The 20,006-nt window shown below is 54.5% G+C and overlaps 2 protein-coding genes and 1 long non-coding RNA gene across 7 annotated transcripts in view; 1 reads left to right on the top strand and 2 right to left on the bottom strand.

The window, feature by feature from the left end:
* FARP1 (FERM, ARH/RhoGEF and pleckstrin domain protein 1) overlaps nt 1-8,359 on the top strand; it is a 300,031-nt gene extending 291,672 nt beyond the window's left edge. For all 3 annotated transcript variants that reach the window (XM_040487211.1, XM_040487212.1, XM_040487209.1), the window contains exons 22-27: nt 38-120; nt 196-308; nt 851-1,017; nt 4,715-4,822; nt 5,345-5,496; nt 6,908-8,359. In XM_040487211.1, the coding sequence (XP_040343145.1) occupies nt 38-120; nt 196-308; nt 851-1,017; nt 4,715-4,822; nt 5,345-5,496; nt 6,908-6,989 (705 nt within the window). In that variant the 3' untranslated portion in view covers nt 6,990-8,359. The remainder of the gene's footprint in view (nt 1-37; nt 121-195; nt 309-850; nt 1,018-4,714; nt 4,823-5,344; nt 5,497-6,907) is intronic.
* LOC121037780 (uncharacterized) lies at nt 7,912-9,450 on the bottom strand. The gene is made up of 2 exons (XR_005793975.1): nt 9,253-9,450; nt 7,912-8,970 (listed from the first exon to the last, which is right to left on the bottom strand). It is a non-coding gene; the product is annotated as an uncharacterized LOC121037780 (long non-coding RNA).
* A 105-nt stretch (nt 9,451-9,555) lies between these two features.
* The window catches only part of STK24 (serine/threonine kinase 24), a 123,662-nt gene continuing 113,211 nt past the window's right edge, over nt 9,556-20,006 (bottom strand). For all 3 annotated transcript variants that reach the window (XM_040487207.1, XM_040487206.1, XM_040487208.1), the window contains 3 exons: nt 19,688-19,756; nt 16,885-17,021; nt 9,556-12,596 (listed from right to left, as the gene is read on the bottom strand). In XM_040487207.1, coding sequence (XP_040343141.1) covers nt 12,560-12,596; nt 16,885-17,021; nt 19,688-19,756 — 243 coding nt within the window. In that variant the 3' untranslated portion in view covers nt 9,556-12,559. The remainder of the gene's footprint in view (nt 12,597-16,884; nt 17,022-19,687; nt 19,757-20,006) is intronic.

Below are 20,006 nucleotides of genomic sequence, written 5' to 3'. Positions count from 1 at the left end.
GCCTCTGGCAGTAACATTCTGCACACTCATCCCACAGATAGAGGAAAGCGAAGACGAGTGGGGTGTCCCCCACTGCCTGACCCTGCGGGGCCAGCGACAGTCCCTCGTCGTGGCGGCCAGGTAACTCCTGACCTCTCACCTGCTTCTCCTTCCACCTGCTGTGGTCTGAAGACCTGACGTCTGCCTCTTCTTCAGCTCTAGATCCGAGATGGAAAAGTGGGTCGAGGATATACAAATGGCCATCGACTTGGCAGAGAAAAGCAGTGGCCCCACTCCCGAGTTCCTGGCCAGCAGCCCCCCCGACCACAGTGAGTGTGGAGGGAGAGGCTTCCCTGGTGTCCCCCCTCCCCCCGGGCGCATCACCTCCAGGCACTAGGCTCGGGGGAGTGCGGGGGACAGCTCTGGCTGATGGAGGGAGGGTATCCCGCTGCACTTAAAAACCACCCGACCAGGTGGGCTCCTATCTGTGGTTGACATTTGTGTTTAAAGCTAATAATCAAGGAACTTCCAGTTCCTAAGAGTAAAAAAGCCCCTCAGAACAGTGCGAGGGAGCAGGGAAGTCCTCTCTTCTGGGCCGGCACGGTGGCTCGTGGTCCAGAAGGTCCACGTGCAGGGAGAGAACCCCAACCCCAGCGCTCAAGTGTGTTAGGGGCTCCGCGGCACGCACAGCTGGGGTGGGAGCCCGACAAGAGATGGCTGCTAACGTGGCTTCCTTCTCTGGGGGCGCACGGGGCTCCCCAGGGGAGTGCCCCTGGCCGTCCAGTCCCACTCAGCACCAGGGAGGGTCCCCAAGGGGTCCCTTTCCTGGCCAGCAGACGTCTGAAGCGCTGCCTTTTGCCGCCTCCCACAGAGTCCCCCGATGAGGCCGCGGTGGCCGACCAGGAGTCGGAGGACGACCTGAGCGCGTCGCGCACATCGCTGGAGCGCCAGGCCCCGCACCGCGGCAACACCATGGTGCACGTGTGCTGGCACCGCAACACCAGCGTGTCCATGGTGGACTTCAGCGTCGCCGTGGAGGTACGGGCCGCCCGCACGGTGCTCTCTCGTTCTCGTTCTCCAGGCCGTCCCTCCTCTTGCGGAGCTGGCTGTGGGGTGGCCGCTATCCATGCGCACTGGCGCGTGGACAGAGGCCCCGGCGCGGGCGGGGTGCAGGTGCCGGGAACCCCCCGTCCCCCCAGGCAGGTGTCCAGGGAGGCAGTGGGGTCAGAACGCTGGTGCCAGCCAGGGCCATGCGGGCCGCGGTTCACGGATGAAACCCTGGGACACGGCACACGGTCCCCTTCGATGCCGGGCTGCTGCCCCCAAACCTGCTTCCGGGGGTGCCATCTAACAGAGGCGCCGGAGTATCTTGTTAAACCCGAAAACTGAATTCCCAAACGGGCCTGGCCCGAGAAAATGTCCTGGGAGGCTGTGGGCCGAGAACGGCAGTTTGTTTTGCTTTTTGAAGCAACAGTGTTGGGAACGTGCCAAACCCTTCTTGATGGCTAGTCTGTGGGGACTGTCTGGGATTGTTCTCCAGAAGTGACCTTCACGGCTCCACAGAGCTGCTTTTGTGGAGTTCCCTGCCACAGAGGGTGTCCTGAAACCCGCGCCTGTCTGAACACATCCTCAAGAGGACACGTCCGAGGCCCAGGCCCTCCTGTTGGCTGGCAGCGGACGTCCCCTCTCCTTCGACCCCACAGGGCCGGACTTGGTCCTCCTGCCCGGCCCCCTTCCCACCGTGGGGCTGGAGAATTCTCCCCGGAGCGGGAAGGAAATCGAGTCTGTCCAGCGGGTCCAGGGAAGCAGGCGGAGGTGCGTCACTGAGGGGTGGACTTTGCGCCACTTTAGACGGACCTCTGCGGGGTGTGGGCAGGACGAAGCGTGGGAGGTTGGTAGGATTGGAGCCCCCCTTTTAAGCCCTGAAGGCACTTAGGCCGCTCAGGCGCAGCAGACACTGGAGTCAGGTGGGGCCTGGACACGTCCTCAGGGCCAGCTCTTCGGGGTGACAGGCCTGCGCAGCCGCGGTCCCGTGTGCGTCGTCAGGTGAGCGAACAGAACCCGGTCAGCAAAGTGGCCCTCAGGCCGGCCCCGCCCCCCCTTGGCTGTTCGCAGTGCAGGAACTGAGAACGGGCTTGGACGCTTTTAAATGGCTACCACGCGTATCTGATTTTGCCTGACGAGCCTCACTACACACCATCTGGCCCTTTGAGGAAGTCTGGCAGCCGCCACAGCCCCTGGGCGTGTGGGTTTAAGGAGCGGTAATGTGGGCTGAATACTCAGGAATTGGCTGGTCTGTTCCTCTGCAGGTGCCCCTGGCCTCGCCACGGGCACGTGGCATCAGTGTAGTGTCTGCGATGGGCCCCTTCGGTGCCAGGCATGCACCCCCCCCCCCCCGCCGCCTTCTCCCAGGTCCTCTGATCCCACTGGGTGATGGGGGCGGGGAGCAGGCAGTTCGTTCCCCTCCTGATGGTTGCCGAGCCCCGTGCCCGGAACCTCTTCCCGTCCCATCTCCTGCAGAATCCGTGCAGGTGGAGACGTGCCCTGGGGACAGCTGGGTGGGGAAGGCAAGGTGTGCCGGGCGTACCCGCAGGGTTATGGGCAAGCCGGGAGCATGCGGGATGGGGGTGGTCCACGTAGGAAGGCCAGTGGAGCATTCTCGTGTCCTAGACTGGAGTTGGCAGGTGCCGGAGGCCTGGGGAGGGGTGGGCAGTCTGGATGCAGGGGAGGACCAGGATGGAAGGGACAGCACTGACGGGGGATCCGTGGGGGGGGGGGGGGTCTCTGTGGGCTCGCCGGGCTGCCAGAACACGTTGCCACGGACTGGTTAATGGGAAGTTCGTCCCTCGTGGTGCTGGAAGCCGAGGGAGGCTCCAGCCCCAGGAACGGCCAGAACTCCTTGGGTGTTTCTTGGCTGGTAGATGCGTCACCCCTGTCTCCATCCCGCCTGGAGGTCTCCCCGGTGTGTGTTATCAAAAAGACGCCGGTTACCACATCAGGGCCCACCCTACCCCAGTACGACCTCGTCTTCACCTTGACATCCACACACACCCTATTTCCAAATCAGGTCACGTCCACAGGTACCAGGGCTTTGGATTTGAACCTATCTTTGCAGGAGACACAATCCAGTCCGGAATAAAGACTGAGCAGTGATGTGAGCCAGGAAGAGGGCAGAGCAGAGGCCTTCCCTCCACTGGGGATTGGGGGAGTCCAGGAGAGGGGGGCCACTGTGAAAGTGAGGAAACGGGGCGTCTGGGTCACAGATGTTGTCCTGCCCGGTAAAGGCAGCAGAAGGGGACTGGCCCACGTTGGAGGCAGACCTGAGTCCTCTGCCCCAGTGGGTTCAGCCTCTGGAGAGCAGTGTCAGAGAAAAGGTGGCAGAGTTTCGGGGCCATGTGACCTGAGGAGACAGACGTGTACCCAAGTGAAGCCACGGGGAGAGGAGTTTGAGTGCAGTTCGTGACCACAGGGGCCACTAGGACAGCAGGGAGCTTTCAGAGAGTCTGAACGTGGCATGTTCCAGAAAGGTGGCCGTGGGAAGTTAGCACCTCCCCGTGGACCTGCCTAGAATTGGGGCAAGGCGTGTACATGATGCAGGACCGGCGTTAGGAGATCTTCTGGATGCCAACAGCTGGAAGAACTGGGTTCAGTAGAAGGCAGGTGCGCTCCCTCCTCGCCTCTGGGTGACACGTAATCATGTGTGATGCTCCCCAGTTCTGCCTGTAACTCCGAATACCCTGTGTTCTTGTCACTTGCTGCCCATGGCTGGATGGCAGCCGAATAGAGTGATGCGGGGGGATGGGGAGCTCTATCGGGCACCCCTGCTGTTTGCAGTGTCCCCCTCGGGTCAGCTAAGTCCCGGGTGGGCTCTTTCCACCTCCTTTCACCCTGAGTCAGTCTCCCCATCAGACTGTGAGCCACTCGAGGGCAGAGACGTTTACACTTCTCTCCTGCTGCCGCGGGGACCTTGCTTATATAGGTCATTTAATAATGCTTTATAGGAAGAGTACCGGAGGAATAGAATAACGCAGACTAAGGTATATTTATAAATTTTTCTTAAATGTAGTAATTTGCCCATTTGACACACAACTGTGGAACTGTGCCCAGCATCCTTTCCTGCTTTAGTCTTCCCAGTAACGAGCAGCAGGCCTTCTCAGTGTCCTGGCACAGCCCGTGGGGCTGCGCAGCCTGTGTCCTGCTGCAGCGGCGTGGGGGCTCCTCCACCCGGGCCTCAGAGCTAGAAAGTTCGGGCAGGACGACCGCGCAACGCCCCTCCGTACCCATGGTTACTCTTCCTTCAGCTCCGGGGAGTCACAGGCGGCCCCCTGCCAGGACACATTCCACTGCAGGCCAGCGTTCCCGCCAAGGCCACTAGATGGCGCACAGGGCCCGCCAGCCCGTCACCCAGGGTGACGGATCCTTTCCCCGTCTCTCCGAGGGACAGCAGGGCCAGTGGACGGAGCCTGATGTGCTCCTGCCGTATACCTGTGATGACAACCCCCATGAACACCTGAGGTCACAGCTGGACGTGGGGAACAGCGCAAATCAACCCGTAACAGGGGCCAAGAATTAAATAAGGCTCCGAGACTCCACCTGCAGGGAGAACAGCTCTCCCTCAGTCACATGCGGGAAGCCCCGCCCAGGAGTCCCGCGGGACCGCGAAGACCAGGCCGCGCGCTGCCGGCGGCGAGGGCGCCCCCCACTTGTGCTCCTTACGTGCGTGCTTGTCTTTCAGAATCAGTTGTCCGGGAACCTGCTGAGGAAATTCAAAAACAGCAACGGGTGGCAGAAGCTGTGGGTGGTGTTCACGAACTTCTGCCTGTTCTTCTACAAGTCCCACCAGGTAAGTACCACATGGGACAGTGGGGACAGTACACCTGCCAGGGGCCGTCCTTCCTCTGGAAGGGCGAACAACGGGGCCCTTGAGCCACCCGCCCGGGCATGGAGGGAGGGACGCGGTGTGTGAGAAGGGGTCCCGCCCTGCACAGTGGCCCGGAGAGCCTCGGTTCTAACTGGGCTGACATCCGTCTGCAGCAATCCGGCCGAAGCCTGGTTGGTTGAGCGGGGGAGGGCTTCACTGAAGGTTCCTGCATGGCTTGGTCGGTTGGAGGCCCAACCCTGAACTGGGAGATCCTGACCGGAGCCAAAATCACGAGTTCGAGCCCTGCACTGGGCTCTGCCCTGACAGTACAGAGCCTGCTGGGGATTCTCTATCTGCCTCTCTTAAAATTAGTAAATTCTGGAGTACATGGGGGAAAAAAAAAAAAGCTTATGAAGGCGTGGGGTCCCACTAGCTGGCCTGCAAGGAAGGCAGCCACTGCTCAGGCCCAAGCACCTGCAGCCCCCTTCTGTTGCCTCTGTCCAGGACCATCACCCCCTGGCAAGCCTGCCTCTGCTCGGCTACTCACTCACCATTCCCTCCGAGTCCGAGGACATCCACAAAGACTACGTGTTCAAGCTGCATTTCAAGTCTCACGTGTACTACTTCAGGGCCGAAAGCGAGTACACGTTTGAAAGGTAATGACGCTTCCTTCCGCACAGGCGGCCGCAGGAAAAGGCCACCCTCTCGTGAGCCAGGTGGACGAGGTTTATAGCAGCAGCCACTCCCTGCCCGCCGCAGGCCTGGGCATTTACTCACTTCCAAAATGTCCCTGACCTTTGGGGGGGGCGGGGCGGGCCGTCCCCTTTGCCTAACATCATATCCACTTCTGTTTTCATAGAAGCAAGTAAAACTGAGACTTCCCTGGGTAGTGACATCAGTCCTTAGCCTGTACCGTGTCGGGGCCACACACGGTACACTTTTAAATCTCTAGCGAGCGTGTTGTTTTAGTCTCTGGAGTATTGAGTCGGAATATGCCGGACTGTGCTAGGGCCAGAAGACCACTCGAGGAAAGAAGAAATCCTAATGTTTCTCAGGGTTACCTTCTTAATAAGACTAACACGTGGTGTAAGGAGGCCCAGGAGCCACAATCCTCAGACTTTTCCCAAAATTTCAGGTAGGAATTCTGGGCCCCCAGGAATGGCATCCTGCCACTTGGGCAGGCGGTGGGGTCCTCGGGCCATAGTCCAGGCAGAGTTAACAGTCACCTGCCCGCTTAGGGAGGACGGTCTTTCCTGGCCATGCTGATAGCACACGGCGTGTTCCTTCGTCCCCATGGGTTCCATGAGCCCACAGGTTACGACGTTAGTTCAGCGGCAGCCACACGGTGTTCAATGAAAACTCAAGTCAAAGCCTCCCCGTAAGGTATGCTGCTCGAAAAGTGAGCCCAGCGGAGAACTCTTCTCAAATCTGAGCCTGGCCCAGAGAACCTAGACTAGGGGGCTGATCCTAAAAAGACCAGTGATTAGAGACTTTTGAAAGCCCTGCTACCAGTTCCACGGAGGCAGGGCCTCCTCCCCTCAACACTGCCGACCCTGGAGTCCATTCGGCTGTCCGGAGGGGTGGGGGGGGTCCTGTCCCGTGCCTTAGAGGATGCCCAGCAGCATCCTGGCCCCTCCTACTAGAGGCCACTTGCACCCCCTCCTCCGTGACAACCCAAAACACCTCCAGACGCTGTCCACCCGGGTGGTTGACAGCCGCCAATACACCGCAACTACCCAAACGCATATAACGGGCTGCTCGTCACCGTCCAGGAGGGAGAACAGGAAGCCACCTCATCTCCAACCGCTTCACGTGGAGCGTGCTGCCGCGTCACCTGGGCACTTCCTGTGGTCTACAAAATGAGCGCCCAGGCCGGTGGTCCTCAAACCGTTCCTCAGGAGCACCTAGAGGAACCCTTAGCCTTGCTTCTGTTCACTTGGGTAGCAGGAGTTCATTCAGGAACTCTTCTGGAGTTGCACGTCACGTAAGTCACGACGCACGCTGAGTATCGGGACGCTCTTATGAGACCAAGTGACCCTTGACCGTCATTTCGCTTTCTGGTCTTAGGTGGATGGAGGTGATCCGCAGTGCGACCAGCTCGGCTTCCCGCGCCCACATCCTGAGTCACAAAGAATCCCATGCGTACTGATGGCAGGACCTGTTTGCTGGTGTGAGCGGTGGCTGCTTTCCCGGGAGACACTTACTTTCCCTCTGTATTAATGAAGCCTAGTAAAATTAACACCTGTCTGGAAAAGCGAAACATGGTTTCACAGCACCTCTCCTCTATCTCCGCAAAACCATTTTTAACCTTGTCTTTTCGAGCTGTTCGTGTCGTCTGAACGGAACCGTGCTCCCACCTCGGACGCTGGTGGCTCGTCCGTCCTTGTCCTGGTGGGCTCTTTCTAGCTTGTGCCAGTATTAAAACGTTGTCATTGATGTCGTGCCAAATGACGGTTTTTCTTCCACAAACTGCACCTTAAAAGCGGGATAACCACATCCGTTCAACCAAAAAAGACAGGGCAAGTGCTCTCCTTTTTCTTAAAAAAGAAAATTCTTTTGACTTACAGGCTGGTGCATTTTAAAAACAAATGGATTTTCCAATGTTTGTGATACATATGGCACAGTCTTAAGCAAAATGAGATCATTTTCCGATTTCGTTTTTTCAATCTTTCTACTTTTATAATAGTAGCAAGTTAGTAGGATTTACTTCGATTAATAAGCAATTTGCAGCACACGAAGTACGTTCCCCTTTGGGGTCTTATGCTCCAAGGAAACGCTGTTCTTGGCACAAGTTGACCAAATTGTTGAAGCGGTTCCTCTTTACAGACCGTAGCGGGTTGTGCTCTGTTCAGAGAAGCAGAAACCGAGCACGACGTCCGCGGTCTCGCTGTGGTGTGTCCGACCGAAGATGCTAAGCCGTGGTGTTTGCTGTTTCACAAGCATGAGAACCCGTATGTCCGTAATCAGGGCCATTTGTGAGATGTGACGTCCGGAGGGTGGGTGCGGCCCCCGTCATACCTGTATCCTGCAACTGTGGTTTGGAATTGCACATTCAATAGTAGTATATATTGTGTCTGTCTTCAGAAAACATTCTTTCCTCCTTTTTATACTCACTGCCCCCTCCCCCCCCCCCGCCCGCATGGGGTATCACCAGTAGGACACTGCGCATCCTCGACAGACCGCACAGGGGACACGGCTGGCGCCCACGAGGCAGAGTCCGTGTGCCTGGTCTCCATGGAGGACAGGGGGCTGCTATCCCCTAGTTAAACCCTTTCTGACACAGTCCAGAGGGGGCAACCGATCCAACCAGTATCTCCCAGTGCCCGCACCACAGCTGGGAAAGCCCCTTACCTAAGAAACACAGGACGACCCGATGCGGGGGAGCCGTGACTGGTGTGCGTGGCAACAGCGATGTGCAAATGGACCAGTAGCCCAAGACGTGTTAATCATTTGCCTTACGACATGTACCAGATGGTTTTAAGTACTAACAAAAGGGAATAAAAATACCTCACGCCACAATCCAGCATATTGAAGTTTTAAGGCAAAACATAACCAACCTCGTCCGGTCTTTCTTTTCGCCTAAGGTGGGCAGGTTGCGGGGAGGGAGCTGTCGAGGCGCGGACGTGGCCGGTCCCGCAGGGGTGGGTGTGAAACAGACACACAGAGCGTGCGGGAATCTTGGTCTGTGACCGTCTATCTGCGGCCGCCGAACTGGGGGGACAGAACCTCACGAGGAGCCGGTCCATGGTTATAAAAGGACTACAACCCGAGGGATGGAAGCGAAGGGGACAGAGGGGCTGGCTTCCACTTCCTTTGTGACAAGTGGCCCCTGGAGACCAGCTGTTTCTCCCACACCCCAGGGGTAGGACCAACTCCCTGGGAAAGTGAACCCATCACCAGGCGGCCAACAGGGCACAGGCAAGATCAGGAAAATGCTCTCTGTAGCAATCACCCGTCACTAAACCCTACAGGGTGTGAGGATGAGGTGGTCTAGTTCAGGGTCTCCAAGCGAAGAGCCCAAACCGTGTCCATGATACAACTGGTTCCGTTCCGTCAGCACCTCTGTGTCCCCGTGACATCAAAGCAAACGTTAGGTACAAGTCACGTGGGCAAGTGAGACCGCTCCCAAGCTGCCGGGAACATATGGGGAGTTCAGAGACAACCGTATGTACCTGAGTCCAGCCTGTAACAAAAACTGGCCTACAAACGGAACGTAGGGGCACCTGGGTGGCTCAGTCGGCTGAGTATCTGACGTCAGCTCAGGTCACAATCTGGCGGTTCACGAGGTTGAGCCCCACGGGGCTTTGCTGCCGTCAGCTTCAGAGCCTCTGTCTGCCCCCGCTTGTGTTTTCTCTCAAAAGTAAAACAAACAAACAAACAAAAAAAAACATTAAAAAACAAATGTATCTCACGGTTCTGGGGGCGGGAAAGCGCAAGATCAGGGCGCTGGCAGATCTGGTGTCTGGCAAGAGCCTGCGTGGTTCACGGCCAGCTGTCTTCTCGCTGTGTCCTCGCAGGGCAAGGGGGGGTCAGATCTCTCTTGGAAAGTCCCTAATCCCGTCATGGGGGTTCCACCCTCGTGACCTAACTCCCTCCCAAAGGCCCCACCTCCACATACCATGGGCGGGGGGAGGGACGGGACTAGGGCTTTAACATAAATTCTGGGGGAGCCATTCAGCCTGTCCCCTCTACACACACGAGACCGAGTTACACAATTTTCTGTGAACTTTATTGACCCTTGCAGGATACAGTACCTGTGCTTAACACACCCTGCAGTACTCTCCCCATTTATTGCCATGTTTTATAGCAGAAATATAGAAGCCATATTTTTTTTAAGGAAATATAAAAATGTTTATAAACGGACCACGTTTTGCCAAAAGCAAGGTACAAATGCCACGTGAAGAATGAACTAGACACTTCACAAGACTAACTGGACAACAAAACTGTTGGATTCAGGTGTGTGGCATGTGGTTACATCGAGATAGTCGCGGCTACCTTGCTTATTAGCGCGGCCAGCAGGGACGCACAAAAGACGATTTCGAGAAGGCGTAAAAACCCAGCCGGACACAGCCCACTGCCTGTTTCCAAAAGGCAGCCGCTGGGTTCCACGAAGGCCTCTCCCACGCTAGGCGCGCCGCGGCCGTCTACAGTCTGTAAGTGGACAAGCTGTGGCCACAGGGCCTTGGCATCAACAGGCCTCCAAAAGCTAGCAAATCCATCCTGGACGCTGGGCTCGAGGGTCTAATGGGCAGCAGAGGTGATGTTGTCTGAGCCGGGTTCCACTGTAGCTCCGGTCCCTGGTCCTACAAAGACTGAAGTGGCTCCGCCAGCGCCGGCCTCCCCCGCTCACAAGGCCCTTGAGGGGGCACAGGTCCCACATGCCCTCAGAGGCACAGACCTCAGCTTGTGTGTGCACAGAAAGCGGCCAGCCAGAACGTGGGGAAGAGAGCCACTTTTCACACCCTCCCAAACCCCATATCCCCCCAGAAGCTCAATCAACAGAAGACACTCACTTAAGGTCTACAAGACTAATCTGCTTTGCCTGGGAGACGGCTCGGTGTGTTACGGTCTAGCGACTGGAACACGTACTGACCCTTCACACCGATTCGCTTCACCGGAATAATCCAGTCTCCCAGTCAGCAGGACCACCGCTTCCATCTGAGACTGGCTTTGCGTGTGATCCTGAGGTCACTGTCCACCTGCAAAGCTGCTGTCTGCACCGGCTGGCTGACAATCAGACAAGCCGCCCACTCCCGGGGAACACCGCTTCGCTTCTTTGAGCGATTCTCCTGCGGTGGACAAAACGGATCTTTGGCTTATGCCTCACATAGGGAAACAAACTGTTTGCTCGTACAAAACATTCTGTTGAAACACGGAATGAAACATTCTCAAGTCCTGTCACCCAAGTTAATATTCCTGATGCAGAAACCCACACAGAGAGTCAGCAATTCATTCAGTTCTATTCCCCCCACCAAAATGCATCCCTCGTAGAAATCAATCATTCCATTTCTAATTAAAAAATCATGATTTAATTTTAGACTCTGAAATCTACACTCCATTAGCACCTCTAGACAAGCAGCACACGCCCAAACGTTTCCGGCCCAGGGCCTCTGCTCTTCCCTGGAACTTCCAGGCCGCTGTGTCGGCACCTACCAGACCTTCCATCCCAAAGTTTACCCGGTACCTTCCTTGCTCCCAAAATCCTGTGTCTTCCCCTTGGAGAACTGCTACGCCAGCAAGAGAGGACAACGATTTGTATCAACAAACGCAGAACAGTGCCACGTGCGCCTGGTCAAGTATTACTGCAGGAACTCGATGTCCCATCCCAGAGACCCAGAAATTTTTCCTCCTGCCTCCCACCTTGGCAAAGCCAGGTCCTGCCACAAGCCCAGAAAAATACGGACCCCTCCGGCTGACAAAGAGCAGACCCGGGCTCCTTGAAGAGAACAAAACAACCCTTAAGGTCCCTGGGAAGAGAGAGCGATTTGACAATGAGCAATATTTAGCTCTACCTTCTCAATGACCAATCTTGTCTGAACGGTGCAGAGGGAGCAGACCTGGACATGCGGCAGGTTCACGGTGGGCTCTTCTTTCTGGAAGCGCTGAAATGTCTTACCCTCTTCACACACACTCACACACACACACTCACACACCTCCACGACAGGTGCACTGCCCTCTGAAGAGTCACGTTTCAAGAGTCACACTGCAGAACAAGTGCGTTATAAAATTTATTCATGTAAGCATTCAGACACTTGTAGGTGGGCAGGATGATACGCGGGTTTCACAAGGAGCGACAGGAGATCCTACCAGAAAGGACGGTGCAGCGGGCGCGGGGCTGGCAGTGGCACAATTTCAAACAAATGTTAAGACGAGAGCACTTCATCGGGGAGCAACTTAAAATAATTAAAGCTTCATGAGGCCAGATATGTTCCGATTTAAAACACTAAGAAATAGTACCATCAAATGAAATGAAATCAACCTCTACGGGGACCAAGAGGGCTGTCGGGCAGACGAGAGGGCGGTGTGCGTGTGTGGAGGTACAAAGAGTGTTCGCGGGAGGGGTGCTTATTATCATTAATGGCAAACCCTGCAGATACAAAAGAAAACCCAAATCACTGATCACATAATTCAAAATTTACATGTAATAAAGGCAAGGCAAGAGACTCGAGTTACGGCCTGTCAAATATTTACTCCACTGACATTATCTACAGAAGCACTCGGCCAATTTGTACACGGGGACTCCTGACACACGCCAGAAGGGTTTCCGTAAAAACGACACTATATACAATCTGTACACTGACCCACCAGAGCGATTCCCCATCTCCCGGGGAGGGGAGTGATCAACTTAAAGCAGGATACCTGAGGTTTCATTTCGGATGTGGCCTTATCGTGATCCCACATATACATTTCAGGGCCTGTTTTTGTTTTTAAAGACACTTTCCTTGATATGTGCACACTGGCTAAAATTAAGAACAAGAACCATAAAATAAAATGATCGCTTGAAGGAGCCGACCTGACCCACCCACCCCCCGGAGACTTCACGCGGTGCAGGCCGGGAGAAAGGGCGGCGCGGGGCCCCGGAACGGGCGGCACGGGGTGGGGGGACGGCCCCCGGATGGCGCACCACTGCAGCCGAGTCAGCAAAGGCTCTCGTTGACTTTGTACGAGGAGGATGAAGAGGAAAAAAAGAAAAACAAAACCCCAAATGCCAAAGGAATTTCAGTGGGATGAAGTTCCTCCACCACTTAGAGAATATCTAGAGGGGGAGAAAAAAAAAAGAGAAAGAGAAGTGAATGTCATTTCTGTAACCTCCGTGCAAAAATCCAAACCACCACCCAAATCCTACTTTTGCTGGGCAAGCCCAAGTCATAAAAAAAATTAGGCAAATATCAGCGGGTTAATCACTAAACAATGCATAAAAACTAAGAAAACTGTGATTTCGACACAACTTTTCACAGGTTAAATTCAGTCCATCGAAGAACTGAAAGTCTATAACGGAAAGTGAGAACACGTTCGGTCTCCCAGGGGGGAAAGAGTTGAAGAACAGAACAATAAATGGCGTGGCTTCGCTTACAGTCCATTTTTTAAAATTAAGGAATCAGTAAAACCCAAACACATACACATGGCTGGATTACAGATGGGCACAAGAAAACCCATTTTGGCCACAAAAATATCGATGCTTGTTCAAGTAATCCACTTCCTAGAACTGTTTCAGAAATGGGGTCCAAAGAAGGAGCCGTGTATTTTGCACAAAGATGCCTCTTAGATTTTTTGTAACTGTAAAACAGGGAACAACTTTGATGTCCAACTGTAGAGAAACGGTTAGACAGACTAACCAAATTTTTAAACAGATTAAAAATTGTAATTATAGGGGTGCCTGGGTGGCTCAGTTGGTTAAGCATGCAACTTTGGCTCAAGTCATGATCTCGTAGTTCGTGGGTTCGGGCCCCGCATTGGGCTCGGGCCCCGCGTTGGGCTCTGACAGCTCAGAGCCTGGAACCTGCTTCGGATTCTGTGTCTCCCTCTCTCTCTGCCCCTCCCCTGCTCTCTCTCTAAAATAAACATTAAAAACACTTTTTTAAATTAAAAAAATTGTACTTATATTTAGCAACATGAGAAATACACACAAATGTGTACATAAAATTATACAGGCAGTACACATGTATAGTTTCACATGCACAATTTATTCTAAATACTATAGAATATCAAAAACTTATATGTGCACTAATTTGGAGACATGTAAAAAGTTGGGCAAATTTATGATCTGTATAGAACAATGGAAGCCAACGAACAAAACTGATATTCCTAACTGGGCTGCACTGGTGGGGTCACGGCACTTTCTTCTGGTTTCTGTTAGTTCTGCAGTACTATCTTGCTCTGGAATAAAAACAAAAAAGGAGCGGGGTCCTCTTATGGCCAAGATCCCCTCGGCTACCTCAAAACAGAGCCCAAGTCACAGGAGAGGGCTGAGGACCTGTTCAATGGAGAGAATGTCAAACATTCCAACCTCTGGCTCCTCTTTTAAGGCATTAAAATACTTGGCACCCTCCCAGAGAAAGGATCATGGAAGATCTTCTTGAAAAGCAGGCTCCGACCACAGATCCTAAAACTCATTTTCCAAGAAATATAAACGCCTAAGCCATGGGAGGAGTTGATGCCATGCAAAAAGAGCCACGCGTTAATTCAAATTAAGACACAGAAGTCTCTGAAATGCTTTAGACAAAAATCGTTTATTTTTTCTGAGGTGATCCACTGAGGGACCGCCTTTATGGAGCTAAACGGGAACGAGGCAGCAACAGTGGCCACTGTGGCATGGTGGCATATGGGTGGGGAATACACAGGAAGAGCTCGGGGGGCCTCCAAGGAGTGAACGGACAGCACCTGCTAATAAGCCTGTGGGGACCCAGCTAAGAGCCCCCCCGGAGCAGGGTCCTCTGCTGGTTGCAGAGGAGAGCGTGTCTGCACATGACAAAGGAAAGGAAAACAAGACAGAATGGTCTGGAGGCCAGAAGAAAGAACGTGGACTAGTGTTTGGCGAGTACAAATTTATTTTTTTTTATTTTTTTTTTTATTTTTTTAACATTTATTTATTTTTGAGACAGAGAGAGACAGAGCATGAACAGGGGAGGGTCAGAGAGAGAGGGAGACACAGAATCCGAAACAGGCTCCAGGCTCTGAGCTGACAGCACAGAGCCCGACGCGGGGCTCGAACTCACAGACCACAAGATCATGACCTGAGCCAAAGTCGGACGCTCAACCGACTGAGCCACCCAGGCGCCCCGCGAGTACAAATTTAAACATGATGTGGACAGCGGCAATCACATCTGACTTACAGATGCTCAACGCTCACACCAGCGGCGGCCGAGACCCCAAAATGTGGCCAGTTCACACTGAGACGTGCTGTGAAGCGTAAAACACACCGGACTGCAAAGACCTGGTAAAAAGCAGGTGCGAAACGCCTCCCCGGTAACAGTGTGCACCGACCACGTGTCGAGAAACATGTGGCAACCAGTGGGTTAAAAAATCTATTATTACAACTAACTTTACCTGTTCCGCTCTTCCGGTTTTCTCACGAGGTAACTAGAAAACCTGAAGCTCTGTGCGTGGCTCACACTGTCTACTGGAGAGCACGGGTGGAGATCCCCTGGGTCCACAGTGCCAAGGAGGGAGCAGAGAGATCAACAAAAATGCACAGGCCACACCCCCGTGCCCCGGAGCCTCAGGGAAATCGGGTCACGTGCGGGCATCCCTGCTAAGCATCTCAGGCAGTTTGAGACAACGTGGAAAAGAGTCCTAAAAGCGACGCTAGGAAAGCAGCAAACCAAACCAAGACCACACACAGAACCACCAGAACCAGCCACGTGATTTTACGGTTCCTTTTAACAGGAATTTTCGAAACACAGCTAGAATGGGGAGCGAAGGGAGTCCAAACTGCTCCGAGAAATGAGAAAAGTGGCCATTAAGTTATGATGAAGGAACAGGGGGCAGCCGAGGAGCTGAGAAGCATCGTCTCACGACCAACAGCCGGTGAGCCCTCTAACAATGCCACACGACCGTCCCTGCACGTGCACGCGGGACGGTACACGCAGACCTGTCAGCCCCTGTTCGGGTGAGCGGACGGGTGACTGCAGCTCTCTCTTCCTTTATGCCTCAGATTTGTTCCTGTCAACAGCGGGGAGGGGGGTAAACCCGAAAGTGTAATGGGGTCCTTCCAGCCTCAGAATAGGCGGCGGCCACGTAAACGGGCCTCATTCTCCAGTAGCCCTCGAGCACCGGCTGGGAAGGCCAGACACCTTCTACAAAGGAGCCTGTGGCCACGGGAACAAACCTGCAGGGAGGAGTGAGGCCGGGCCCCTACATCCCCCTTCACCAGGGCTCGGCCCCTGCCAGAGGGCAGCCCCTTCGGCCATCACTTCCAAGTGGCAAAAGGAACCCAACGTGCCCCCAACTTCCTTATGTGTTGTCAAGGCAGCCTCTCTGGGAAGAGCTGAAATGTTCCTCACTGTCACTGAGGCTCGGCCTAGCTCTGGAAGGGGCTCGGGAGCCTGGACAATTCACAATTCACCTGGAAGGTATTTTTTGTTTTCTTTTTTAAATTTTTTAAATGTTTGTTTACTTTTGGGGCCAGGGACCCCCTTCCAGGGGGGGGGGGGGGGGGGGGGGGCAGAGGATCCGAAGTAGGCTGTGCACTGACAGCAGAGAGCCCGATATGGGGGCTTGAACCCACGAGCCATGAGATCATGACCTGAGACAAAGTGAGACGCTTAAGCAACTGAGCCACCCAGGTGCCACAAAGGAGGTGATTTTCAAAGCCATGACATGGCTGGCTTTTGGGAGAGTTGCAAAGGTTTGGGGGTGCAGAGCAGAGCCTGGGTCACAGCACACCTCTCCACTCTCTCCAACCCCCCCAAATGACTGCCCTTCCGCGGGAGTGACATCGAAGCGACCTTCACAAGGAGGCTATCGCAAGTCTGAGAGTGGGTGGGGAAGCCCAGGCCGTCCCCCACCCCCACCCCCACCCCAGGGCCACAGGCAGGGCAGAGCACACCTGCCGACACAGTAGGGCTCCCGGGCACCGGGGGTGGGGGGGAAGAAGTGGCCTAGGCACCTGAGGAAGCGAACACGCCCATGTCCTAACTCACCGAGCCCCAACTTCTGGCACCGTGGGCCTGACTTTGAAAGCAGAAAACCAAGCGCATTACAAACACATGGGTAAGGAGCACACCTCTCCGGCTGAGGGTCAGGCTGCCTCACTAGGAGCAGATAGGCCTTTTAAAGGCACTGGGCATTTACGTGGTAAGAGCTACAGTCTCACAAAGTCTGTGGTCCTTCCATATTCCTATCATTCTTTTACAGTGATTGAGTTCTACAACTCAGAACTTTCTGAAACTTGATTCTGTTTCAACCGTGTGGCGGGAAGCTAACAGCACCCGACCGGGAACGAAGCGCCCCAGGGACAGAGAGGGTTGACCAGCAGTCCCTTGGAAGGGCAGAGAGAGCCACGGGGCAGACACGGCAGAGCCCTCCTCCCTGGACACAGTTACCTCTGCAGCCGCTGGACGAGCTGGGCCACCATGGTGTCCGAGATCCCAGGGCAGGCCTCTTCCGCCAGGTAGATGGCCCCGCGCAGTTCCTCTATGGGCCCCGTGTTCCCGCCACACGACTGGCTCTTCTCCTTCAACTGGAAACACACAAACACAAAGAGCAGCATGACCCACATGGGCACGGGGATCGCCGAGCGCCTCCTATACAGGGTTACATGACGTGCCAGCCCAGACCGCTGCCCCCTTCCGTTCCTTTCCAGGAACAACTCCGTGACAGCACTCTGTACAGGAAGGGCAGGAGTCAGACCTACGTCACCACCTCTGCTAGCGAGAAACAGAGACAGCTAGCCTTCTGTGCATCTTTTCAAGATCTGATCGAGGCATCCGTCCCTCTGCTCATTCCACTTCGACCTTAATCTCTACCAGAAAAGCAATCCCAAAGTCGCTCAGCTCTGGCTTCCACAGCAAAGCTGCAACGTGCACTGTGGCTTAGATCCTGGTGGTAAGGGGCTGGCTCTGAAGGCTCCAGCAAATGGCCTTTCTGGACCCGGGGGCTGTCAAAACATTCTCCTTCGTGCAACCAACTGGCACCCCTAAATTCTGGGAAGCTGGCATCCCTATCGGCCCCTCTGCCCCCATAAGAAATCACGACAGTGTCCTCAGCACCGCCTCACGTGAGGCTGATGACTTGTAAGCCCTCTCTGGGATAGATGTGACCAAGACGTGCCCCATGACAAGGAAAGCTGTTCCAGCACCAGGCAGCAGGTGCACGGCTGAGCCTCTCCAAACAAGAGCCTCCTCCTCGATTTCACCTTTAGGAAATCATTCACCTTTAGTTTCGGCTTTCAAGCTGCTGGGAGAACACATCACTCCCGGCACCAACCCCATCCTGACCACACTTCCCCCTTCCGCCGGCTGAAGGGGCACACGAGGGAACCAAAAGCCGTGGCGTTGGAGGGGCTGTGGGAGGGGGTTCGCTCGCTGGGCTCCTGCTGGTCACAGACTGTGGTGTGGCAGACCCGGAGGTGGCCACCTGTGTCTGTCTAGGACTCCCCATCACTTAACAACCACAGAGAACAGCATTTGCAAGTCCTGAGTGTGTAACCTCTGCCTTCCCCTGTTTCCCACTCGGTTTTCCTCCCTTGCTTGATCAGCCCCCGACTGGAGTGAGCCACCTGCACCCACTGATGTCAGGAACACGCGCATCCGCAGACACGGGGTTGAGGAGTTTTGGAGTATGATGTAAAATGACACACACTGAACACTTCAAACACGTGGTTACCGAGTACTACTAATAAAAACAAAGAAAAGACACCTGTGACTTTACCTTCAGGCTAGCAGGGAAAAAAAATCAAAATCAAAGCAGTATTCCATTTAGGATTAATTCATTAATTCAAAATAATGATTCCAGAACAGTTTCTTCACATGCGCCACGAAAAATACATGGCTTCAGACAAACAGGAAATACCTATGCCATTTTCCCAAACTGCCTGACGCTGGTGGAGCGCCAATGGCAAGATCACAGGGGAGCAAGGGAACATCCAGAAAGCCTGAAGGACCACTCTCCCAAACTACACAATAATGAGCAAGATGGTGTCTTATGGACAGAAGAGGAAGAGTGCAGGTACCCAGAAAAATCAGCCAGGACGAGAGCCAAAGAAGGACACAGAGAGGCCTCCACCTGCCCTGTGGGAAACCCGTGCGTTCAGTGGTTTCAACTCCACACTCCAGGCCCCTCAGGCATGTTCGAGCCTGGCCCCTCAGCAAGCACGGCCCCTCAGGCAAGTTCGAGAGGGCAGACCCTGGGCAGGGGACGGACTAGGAGCTGGACAAAGCCAACCCGGACACCGGGCGGGGGGGGGGGGGGGGGCCCAGGGACCATGCCAAGGGGGAGTCATTGTGTGACTGAGGTTCAGGCCAAGTGGAGTGAGCAGTGTGGGGAGCCTGTGTGTATGGAGGCTCCCCTGCGGAGCTCTGAATCACCAAACAGAAGGTACTAGAGTGCGACTCGTTCTGAATTATCTTACAGGCAGCCTGAGAGTGTGTGTGTGTGTGTGTGTGTGTGTGCGCGCGCGCGCGCGCGGGGGGGGGGGGGCCCCCAAAAAAAAAAAAGGACAGGGAGATCTCCAACTTTACTTTCAAATCACCTACTAACTGGATGAAGAATAATCTTCAGTTTCAAAATCTATTGTTGAGAACATCTCAAAATGCCATATACATATAGGTACCTACATGAGTCGGGTGGGGATGTGGGGGGCTCCCCAGGGAAGGAACAGGGAACCAGCACATGGGTGTAGTCCCAGAACGAAGGAGGGACAGGGGCTGCTCACTGGGGACACTGGTGGCCTGCTGGGTTAAGTGACTACAGGAGGATCCCAGTGAAATATGGGGGCACTCTGGGACAACTCAGGTCTCCAGGAATCCGATTTCTCCTTTCAAGTAAAATCCTACTTTTTACATCACCATACACTTGTCTGCGGTAAAGCAACCACGCTACAGCCAAACAGATTTTGTAGAAGGTAGTATAACTGAGGCTGAAAATCGCCCTGGTCTCACAGAGACTTGGGCTGGGCCAGAACACTTGAGGTGACATCACAGGGACGTTTCCCAGGAGGGGCGCCGGGAAGGTCGTGCCCAATCCCGCCCAGCCTCAGGGGACCACGGTGCGGACTCTCCTCCTGCTTATGCCAACTTCTTCTAACCTCCCAAATGCTACGGGCAACATGTCACAGAAAGAAGACCCTGCTCCCCACTACTTCCCCCGCCACATCCACCCCCCCCCAAAGTCAACTGGGGATCTTACCTCTGCAAACAGAGGAGAAATAATTGTAGATAAACACTGAGAGAAAGGCCTCTTTGGGATGTCTTTCATCTTAGGGAAGAAAGAAAAGGTAATCAGAGGGAAGTATTTTAACATTCATACTGCAACAATTCAAACTGTAGACTTCAGACATGCATCACATCAAATCTGAAATGCTGTCTGTTTGCGGGGATACCCAATGGGTCTTGCTGTCTTTCACCAGACTACAATGTTTCATTTGCAGCAATGCGCAACAAGCATGCAGCTGGGGAAACCAGGGTCCGGGTTCCAAATGGAAAGACCCACGAGGTCCCAAAAGTGG

The sequence above is a fragment of the Herpailurus yagouaroundi genome, unplaced genomic scaffold (genome assembly GCF_014898765.1).
Source record: "Herpailurus yagouaroundi ecotype Mexico unplaced genomic scaffold, PumYag 164, whole genome shotgun sequence".
Taxonomy (NCBI): domain Eukaryota; kingdom Metazoa; phylum Chordata; class Mammalia; order Carnivora; family Felidae; genus Herpailurus; species Herpailurus yagouaroundi.
Note: the sequence above shows the minus strand (reverse complement) of the source record. Positions and strands in the feature narration are given on the sequence as shown.